General features: G+C 44.5%; 1 protein-coding gene and 1 pseudogene across 3 annotated transcripts; one reads left to right on the top strand and one right to left on the bottom strand.

The window, feature by feature from the left end:
• Positions 1-477: 477 nt before the first annotated feature.
• On the bottom strand, positions 478-632 carry LOC116071490 (annotated as a pseudogene).
• Positions 633-2,419: 1,787 nt separating this feature from the next.
• Positions 2,420-8,698, top strand: CUNH4orf36 (chromosome unknown C4orf36 homolog). 3 transcript variants are annotated; one of them, XR_004110548.1, is made up of 5 exons: positions 2,721-2,896; positions 3,579-3,713; positions 7,455-7,609; positions 7,835-8,322; positions 8,540-8,698. XR_004110548.1 is itself a non-coding variant. In XM_031342196.1 (4 exons), exons 2-4 carry the CDS (start codon positions 3,649-3,651, stop codon positions 7,966-7,968), a joined length of 354 nt encoding a protein of 117 aa, XP_031198056.1. In that variant the 5' UTR covers positions 2,420-2,668; positions 3,579-3,648; the 3' UTR covers positions 7,969-8,698. The 3 variants fall into 3 exon arrangements, 2 of the variants coding, with proteins under 2 accessions (XP_031198056.1, XP_031198055.1); XM_031342196.1 differs by lacking the exon at positions 2,721-2,896 and adding an exon at positions 2,420-2,668 and having other exon boundaries at positions 7,835-8,698; XM_031342195.1 differs by having other exon boundaries at positions 7,835-8,698.
• Positions 8,699-8,958: the final 260 nt, after the last annotated feature.

The following is an 8,958-nucleotide window of genomic DNA, read 5'->3' as shown; positions in this document are numbered from 1 at the left end:
CTTTATGTATTTGAGTATTTTTTCTGCATGCACATCTGTGTACTGTATATGTGCAATGCCCACAGAGGCCAGAAGAGGGCGTGGGTGCCTCAAACTGGAGTTACCGGTGGTTGTTAGCCACCAGACAGGTTCTAGGAACTGACTAGATCTGAAGAGCGACAGCTGTCCTTCGCTGCTGATAGTTCTCCAGCACAGGTTTGGTATTTTCAAAAAGAATTTCAGAAAGTGTTTTTTGTTTGTAAATCTTTACCAGAAGGCCTTCCTCTGCCTCCTTGGATGTTTAGCTTTCTTCCTCCTGGAAGGAAGGATACCGTCCGGAGGCATCATGCTCTTTGCTGACAGTGTTTAAAGGTTATAAGTGGCTCTGGGTGAGAGCTCACAAGATCCTCTCAGGGAGAATGTCTACAAAAGTGTGGTTTCTATTCATTTCTATCTTACTCTTTCTCCTCCTCCTCCTCCTCCTCCTCTTCTAACAGGTGAAAATATGAATACAGTTCTCTACCATAAACAATGCAGTTACTTTCTCACAGTGGGGAACTCGCTGGGGTCAGCATGTCCAGAGGACAATGGATAAGCCTCACCCTAGGAAAGCCACCCTTGTGATCATGGCATCTCCTCTGTGGTGTAAGCACTTAGTTTTAATCGTAATTATGAAATGAGGTTGGGGCTGGTGAGATGGCTCAGGGATTAAAGGCTTGCAGCCAAGCCTGAGGACCTGAGTTTAGTCCTCAGGAGCTGAGTAGTGTGCAAGGAGAGAAGGGGGTTCTTTTTTGTTTGTTTGTTTTGTTTTTTGTTTTTTTGAGATGGGGTTTCTCTGTATAGCTCTGGCTGTCCTGGAACTCACTCTGTAGACCAGGCTGGCCTCAAGCTCAGAAATCCACCTGCCTCTGCCTCCCAAGTGCTGGGATTAAAGGCGTGCGCCACCACTGCCCAGCGAGAACTGGTTCTTACGAGCTGCCTTGTGACTTGCACACTCATGCCATAGCATGTGTATTCCCCAACATAGGCAAACACACACACACACACACATGAATAAATGCAAGTTTAAAAATAAACTTGCATTTTTTCTCTAAAGGTATCTTCTTACAATAAGATATGGTATATTATATGTTGTATAACCTTTACTCCAACAGTTAATGGATTAAACGAATAAACATTGTATTTGTTGTTGATACAGGGTCACATGTTTTTTAGTCTACTATTAGCTCTGTAGCTAAGAATAACCTCAACATTCTGGTCCTCCTGCCTCTGCCTCCTGAATGCTGGGGTGCAGGCATATGCTGCCACAAGAGTCACTTTGGGGCTAGGCGTTGAACCCAAAGGGCCCCTGGGTTCAACACCAGGCACCAAACAATTGAACTAGATCCTAAATCTGTCTTATTTTCTGACAGCCAGAAATCCTGGAGCTGTTTAGTTATTGCTTCTAGCTTTGGGTCTCTATGGAGTTTCAGTCAAGACTGTGTACATATGTGCACTGCATACATGCTTGATGCCTTCGGAGTTCAGGAGAGGGTGCAGCATACTCAAGAGTCTGAGTCACAGATAGCTGTGAGCCACCACATGGGTGTTTGGAACCAAAGTTAGGCTGTTGGGCACATTGCAGTCTCCATCTATGCTAATTAAAATCAAATCAGGCTGAACTCTACTACGCTGGTCACGTGGTCCATCAGGAGCTTCACCCCTGTGGCACATACACTTCCCATTTGGACTACAGACACGACGAGTCAGACTTCTATACCTTCTAGTTTCTTGTAGGCACAGAAGCATCTTCTACAGATAAGCCAGCTTGGCAGTTGCTGGCAGAGATCCCATCATGCAGCTCGTCAGAGCTTTCTTTCCCTCCCATAACTTTATTTTTTTTTTTCTTTTTCTTTTGGATAATGGAGGCAGACCGGACACGCTTTCCGGGACATTCTAGGCTCAGTGATAGATCACTATCCTGGCGTGTGTGTGTGTGTGTGTGTGTGTGTGTGTGTGTGTTCATTCTTTGCCCTAGGAGAATTTGCTAGGCAGGGCAGGTGGTCCTTTCCTGTAGTTCCAGCCTAGTACTTGGGAAGCTGAAATAGTCTTGCTACAAGCAAGACTATGTAGCCCAGGCTAGTGGTTCTAGGCCAGTCTGGACTGTTTCAACAAAACAAAAAAGAACAGCGACAGGTAGAGCGATTAGAGTATTTAACTTTAAAGGCTTGCCCTGGACTTAATATAAATACTGAGTTTCATTCCTTTCCTCTTAACAGAACCTGTTATCTGTTCCATAGCGTTGTTACTAAATTCACAATGATGTAATCTGGCTCTTACCGTGGGCTAGAGGCTCGCAGGCTTAGTGTTTAGTTTTCATGACCCTTGAAACATACATATGATATCCTCTTTGCTTTATGAAGTCATTTAGGCTGGGAGGAAGGACACAGGGAAGGTCCTGGTGTTAGTTAGCAAGGGATCGCTCTAGTAAAACCCTCCCGCATAGCGCCACCGTTGCTTGGGACCCTAAGAGGTGCCTGCATGGAGTCCGTCTGTTCTTCGCAGGAACACGGGACTGTCGTCGGATCCTCGAGCGTGGGCGTGGGACAGCGACTGTCACCCACTCGAGCGAAGTGACTTCCATTAGGCGTGCTGGGTCTGCGCCCCGCGCATACACAAAGCCCTTTATTGAGGCGCCGGGTGACACAGGGTAGGCTCCGGGTGACGCAGGGTAGGCTCCGGGTGACGCAGGGTAGGCTCCGGGTGAACGCCAGGTGAGCCAGGCGCCCGAACAATCAGGCGCAAGAGCAAGTAGGAGCTCCAGCCAGCGAGCGGGCGCGTGTCCGCGGCGGGACCGCAGCGAGGGCGCGGCCATGTGCACCTAGCGCTCGCGGTGCCCTGGATCCGGGGCGCGGCCGGGGCGCGGCTGCCCTGAGGGGTACAGTGGCTCCGGGAGCGGCACGGGCTGGGAGGGCGAGGCAGGCACTTGCTACAGTGCCCCGGCCGGTTCTGTCTGGAACTGAGAGCAGGAAAGGGCGGTGCCCTTCGGTGGCCATTGCACCCCTAGGGTTCCATGCCGGTGCGGCCGGGTCGTTACTCCCACCACAGCCACAAGGGTGCGCAGTTACGAGACCCGGCGACGGGACTCAGGCGCACTCAGTGACCGCCTTCCGTGCCTGGGTGCGGGGATGCCAATTGCAGTCTTGCTCCGGATGACCCTCGCCTGGCTTTCCCTCACTTTAGACTGTCGCTGAATTGACTGAGCTACTTCCTGGAAATGAACAGAACTAGCTTTTATGTTCGTGGTTCAGGTCCAGTGAATGTTTACGATGTACTCCCTGACAGCCCAAAATGCTTTCTCCTGGGCTCTGATTATTTGGCGATAAAAACATTTTTTTTGTTTTGTTTTGTTTTGTTTTGTTTTGTTTTGTTGAGACAGGGTTTCTCTGTATAGCCCTGGCTGTCCTGGAACTCACTTTGTAGACCAGGCTGGCCTCGAACTCAGAAACCCACCCGCCTCTGCCTCCCAAGTGCTGGGATTAAAGGCGTGCGCCACCACTGTCCAGTGATAAAAATATTCAAATGAGAGCTGTTAATTAGGCCTCTTGCTGTTCTTTCAGGCAAAGTGAATAGAGCGGCACAGATGTTACATCAGGTTCCTATGTAAGGAAACTATTGTGATCATTTGTCATGGCGTATGGCTTGCCAAGAAGGAACACAGTACAAACCATTTTGAAGGGCAGCTGTTATAAAATGTAAGTATACACACACGCACACAGACACACACAGACACACACTTTAATGACAATACCATGGCTGGAGCTTGTAACAGGGGCTGGGCACTTCTGTTTGCATCAAGTTACTGAGGTATATGAAAGCACTTCGATGGATCTGGATTTTGTTTTTAAAAGACTACTTGAAAATTATTTTTATTTTGTGTTTGTACCTGCCTCTGTATGTACACTACATTTGAGCAGGTGTCCATGAAGACCAAAAGACGGTGTTGAGCCCCCTGGTATTGAAGTTATGGTGTTTTTGTTAGTGTCTCTCTGTAGATGCTGGGAACCAAACCTAGGTCCTATTTGCAAAAGCAGTTAGTGCTCTTAATGGGTGATCTATCTTCCCAAATGGTACTTTTATAAGAATATATGAAGAGGGGCTAGAGACGTGGCTCATGGATTAAGAGCATCTGCTGCTTTTGCAAGGGACCTGAGCTTGGTTTCCAGTGCCCACAAGGTGATGGCGCACGCACAACAGTCCCTAACTCCTATTTCATTAGATCTGTCGCCCCCCTCCAGAAAAATGGGCACAAAGCATGAATGAAATAGACATATATGCAACCAAAACACCAATATAAAATCTGAAAAATTAAAATATGCACTCAGGGGAGGGAAGGATTTAGTTGGCTTCATTCCCAGGACACTTTCAGATCACAAGTCATCATTGAGGGAAATCGAGGCAGAAACTCAAGTCGGGAGTTTGAAGCAGAAACCACGGAGGAACACTGCTTGCTGGCAGGCTCTCAGTCTTATGCTTAACTAGCTTTATCCCAGATCACCTTCCAGGGAGCGGCACAACCATTAGTGGACTGGGCCCCATTTCCCACAGATACAGTCACAGGCCTGTGGTCTAGGAACTTCCTCAGCTGAGGATCCCTTCTTAGCCAATCCCAGCTATGTCAAGTGGACAGTTAAAGCTAATAGGCAATTCTAGGAAGTCTTCACATTGAAGTAATACTTTGAAACGAGAAAACAGAGGTTTCTAGGCTGATCAAACCACAGTCATATGCTTATGCTCTGGGAGACATTGTATCTTAGACCTTGTTTAAAGACATTCTAAAATTTTTTTTTTTTTAGGTTAGCATCTAAAGTAATGGGTTTCATTTGTATATATGTGTGTATGTGTCTATATACACATAATACATATTTATGTCTGTGTATCATTCTTTAGTTTTAGTCATTCAAAAGCACCTTTACTACTACCATGTTTTTTTGTTTGTTTGTTTGTTTTTGGTTTTTTGAGACAGGGTTTCTCTGGATAGTCCTGGCTGTCCTGGAACTCACTCTGTAGACCAGGCTGGCCTCAAACTTAGAAACCCACCTGCCTCTGCCTCCCAAGTGCTGGGATTAAAGGCATGCACCACCACCGCCCAGCATCTTTTATTTATTTTTTTTAAGATTTACTTATTATTATATCCAAGTACACTGTAGCTGTCTTCAGACACCCTAGAAGAGGGCATCAGATCTCATTATGGATAGTTGTGAGTCACAATGCCATTGCTGAGATATGAACTCAGAACTCTCAGAAGAGCAGTCAGTGCTCTTAACCACTGAGCCATCTCTCCAACCCTACTACTACCATCTTAAAACACAGTGATAGTGTACAAATGTACTAACCATATCGGTGTAAGAACACTTTTTTTTGTTTTGTTTTGTTTTGTTTTTTGAGACAGGGTTTCTCTGTGTAGCCCTGGCTGTCCTGGAACTCACTCTGTAGACCAGGCTGGCTTCAAACTCAGAAACCCACCTGCCTCTGCCTCCCAAGTGCTGGGATTAAAGGTGTGCACCACCACCGTCCAGTGTAAGAATACTTTTTAAGCTGGTACAAAAGATCAGTTTAGCTTCCTGTCCTCTTGGGTAGGCAGTGTATATCAACGTGGACTTTTCAGTCTGAAGCTCTGAGCTCCAAGCCTGGCATCTCTGCACATCGTGTCTTAGCTCTAATGCCTACATCTACGACACAATGCACATCTGTCTATTGTGGTGGGGGGCTAGCCAATGAAACAAGATGTCTAAGACCTGCTGGTAGCTTGGAATACAGAGAACAGATAATGGAAGCATTGCTGTGCAGAAGTTGCACTCTGTTGTATTGCCTTAAAAATTGCTTTCTTCTTCTTCTTCTTCTTCTTCTTCTTCTTCTTCTTCTTCTCCTTCTTCTTCTTCTTCTTCTTCTTCTTCTTCTCCCTCCTCTCCCTCTTCTCCCTCCCCCCTCTCCCTCCTCTTCCTCCTCTCCCTCCTCTCCTTCTTCCTCCTCTCCCTTTCCCTCTCTTATCTATCTATCTATCTATCTATCTATCTATCTATCTATCTATCTATCTATCTACCTACATATCTATCTATTATATATCTATGTATCTATCTATCTACTTATCATCTATCATCTATCTACTTATCATCTATTATATGTGTTATCTATGTATGTGTCAATCTATCTATCTGTTATCTCTCTCCATTCATCTACCTAACATCTATCTCTTACATTATTGCACACATCTGTTTTGTTTTATTTTATTTTATTTTTTTAAAGATTTATTTATTATATGTAAGTACACAGTAGCTGACTTCAGATGCACCAGAAGAGGGCATCAGATCTCATTATGGGTGGTTGTGAGCCACCATGTGGTTGCTAGGATTTGAACTCAGGACCTTTGGAAGAGCAGTCAGTGCTCTTACCCGATGAGCCATCTCTCCAGCCCCCTATGTTTTGTTTTAAAAAATCAAATATTTATTTACTTACATATATTTGTGTATGTTCATGAGTGGAGGTCAGAGATCAGTTTTCAGGAAGTGATGACTTCCTGGGTCCTGGGGGGTGAATCGCAGGTAGTCAGGCTTAGCAGCAAGCACCTTTACGCATGGAACCCTTTCATCATTTCCAAACAACTGCTTGTTGTTATTTCATTTTTATTTATTTTATTTATTTTACTTTGTGTATATGAATGTTTTGCTTGTATGCCTATTAGAGCCCCTGAAATTGGGTCTACAGATGGTTGTGAGCTGCTCTGTGGGTGCTGGAAATTCAACCTGGATTGTGTAAAAGAGCAACAAGTATTCCTAACCATGAGTCCATTTCTCCAGCCCTATCCCTCTGTTGTTTCTTGAGACAGGGTTCTACCATGTGCGGCAGCCTGCTCTGGAACATACTGTACAGTCTAGGCTGTCTTCAATCTCACTGTCCTCCTGCCTCTGCCTCCCAAGTACTAGGAGGGACAAGTTGTGTCCCTCCATTCATGGGATTAGTATATCCAGCTTCAGACATTATTTGATCAGCCACAAAAGACATTGTAGTTGGATGTGGTGGTGCATGCCTTTAAACCCAGCACTTGGGAGGCAGAAGCAGGCAGATCTCTGTGAATTTGAGGTAAGCCTGATCTACAATAGAAGTTCAAGGCTAGCTAGGCTGTCCTAATGAGACCCTGTGTCAATATAAATAAATAAATAAATAAATACACAAATACATAAATAAATAATAAAGACAGACAGACAGACATTGTAGCTTATAGTTCCTGTTCACAATCTTGTTTGTAGATTGGCTGGAATTGTAGGCTGCTGCACTGGACAAACCTGGACTTTGACCAGTAGGTCTCTGAGGTAGTTAGTAGGATTTTCTTCCTTGTTATGATGATAACTCTGAAAAATCTTCCATTAGCAAAAGTGGAGGGGAAGCCAGCAAGACATTGTCTGTACATCACATGGTGGCATAAAATTTTGTCTCAGACAGGAACCATGGGACCTTGCAGAGCTCACAAAAACCTGGTACACCAACTTGACCAACATCAAGCTGCCATTCTTGGGAGAAATCGCATTCGGTAGTCCTTTGAATCTCTTGGCAAGCCAAACCAAACAGGAATGCCAGCTCCCTCCCATGCAATGTGAGTTAAGTTCTGCTTTCATTACTTAGTGATTGTGCCCTTTACTAGTTACCACAAGAATTTTTAAGTTTGTTATCCACACCCATGTCTCCTGTCAGTTCTCAGTAAAGTTAATTCCTCAACAGTGTTCACCCACTGTGTGCTACTTGACTTTGAGATGGCACCAAGTAGAAATGCTGCTCAGGTGGCTTCATTTGCTTTATTTTATTATTATTATTTTTTTAGCCATGATGCTTGAAAAGGAGTATGAAGCAAAGCGCCTAGCAAAACTGAAGTGTCAGGAGAATGTGTGTAAGGAAATCCAGGTTTCACTGAGGGAAAAGAAAGTCAGCCTGAGAAGACCACTTCAGCCCAAGTGACCCGACGTACTGTTGAAGCTGAACCTGTTTCCAGCATCCATGGGGATGAAACTCTCTGATTCTTTCAAAGTGCCAAGTAGACACAGCAGTGTGTCTATGGGCGATGGGGCCAATTTTTCTAGACACAGCTCGGTGGACACCGTGAGAGAGCCCCCAGGTTCCTGCTACACTCTTGTTCTTTGTGTCCCATTCAGCAGCCCTCCCTGTAAGTAGATGAAAACGCATCTGGAGTTGAGTCATTTTGTGTTCCGCGTTTCAATGCTTATAAGATTGCGTGCGGAAGAGGACAGTTCTTGTGAGAGGCAGCGTTCTGAAGAGACATTTGAGATCCCAAGGAGACTTCTCAAAATGAAGGTCAGAAAGAAGTTCTTTTAAAATGAGAAATTGCAATTTTTGTTTTCTGGTTAAGAAAATGATTAAGATTTCATTTCTGTTAACTACAGTTACCAGTTTTCGATAAAGTGTCGTTTATCATTTTCATGTGACACTTTATTTTTAACTTTTTAAAAATCATTTGGTACTTTAAAATAAGACTTACTTTGCTTTTGTTCTTCTGGAAAAAAATGTGAAGCCACTTTCCTTCTGGCTAATATTCTCTCTACAATGGACCTGGAGCAGGTGTGGCACATGTGCATGAAGGGGACATGGAGGGACAAAGACGGCCTAACTGTGAGGAAAATTTATATTTGCAGAGCGGCTGGGGAATGAGCAAATAAAGAGAAAAAACTGAGTTTGTATGAACAAAGTTTTCTAGAATTTGAATCCAATAAAGCATATTTGGATACTAGTGTTTTATTTAAGCACTGCTTCTTAAAAGACATTCAACAGGCACTTCAGGATCTTCTCCTTGCCTGGCTTCATGAGAGGTACCACGATGTAGCAGTATTTAAATGTACAGTCTTGGGCTTTGCATATCTTATAACTTCTGTGAAACTTGGGCAATTGAAAAAAGAGCCAGTCTGTGATGCAGGAATGAGTTGTTACCTCTTT

This window comes from Mastomys coucha, unplaced genomic scaffold (assembly GCF_008632895.1).
Source record: "Mastomys coucha isolate ucsf_1 unplaced genomic scaffold, UCSF_Mcou_1 pScaffold22, whole genome shotgun sequence".
Classification (NCBI taxonomy): domain Eukaryota; kingdom Metazoa; phylum Chordata; class Mammalia; order Rodentia; family Muridae; genus Mastomys; species Mastomys coucha.
This window is presented reverse-complemented; position numbering and strand designations above follow the sequence as displayed.

What these genes read in the sequence shown, in the direction of transcription:
- CUNH4orf36 (XM_031342196.1), top strand. Translation starts at nt 3,649, where the DNA reads ATGGCGTATGGCTTGCCAAGAAGGAACACAGTACAAACCATTTTGAAG. An exon ending in AAGGGCAGCTGTTATAAAAT is followed by an intron (nt 3,714 to 7,454) that starts GTAAGTATACAC and finishes ATTTTGTCTCAG; the next exon opens with ACAGGAACCATGGGACCTTG. An exon ending in CCAGCTCCCTCCCATGCAAT is followed by an intron (nt 7,610 to 7,834) that starts GTGAGTTAAGTT and finishes TTATTTTTTTAG; the next exon opens with CCATGATGCTTGAAAAGGAG.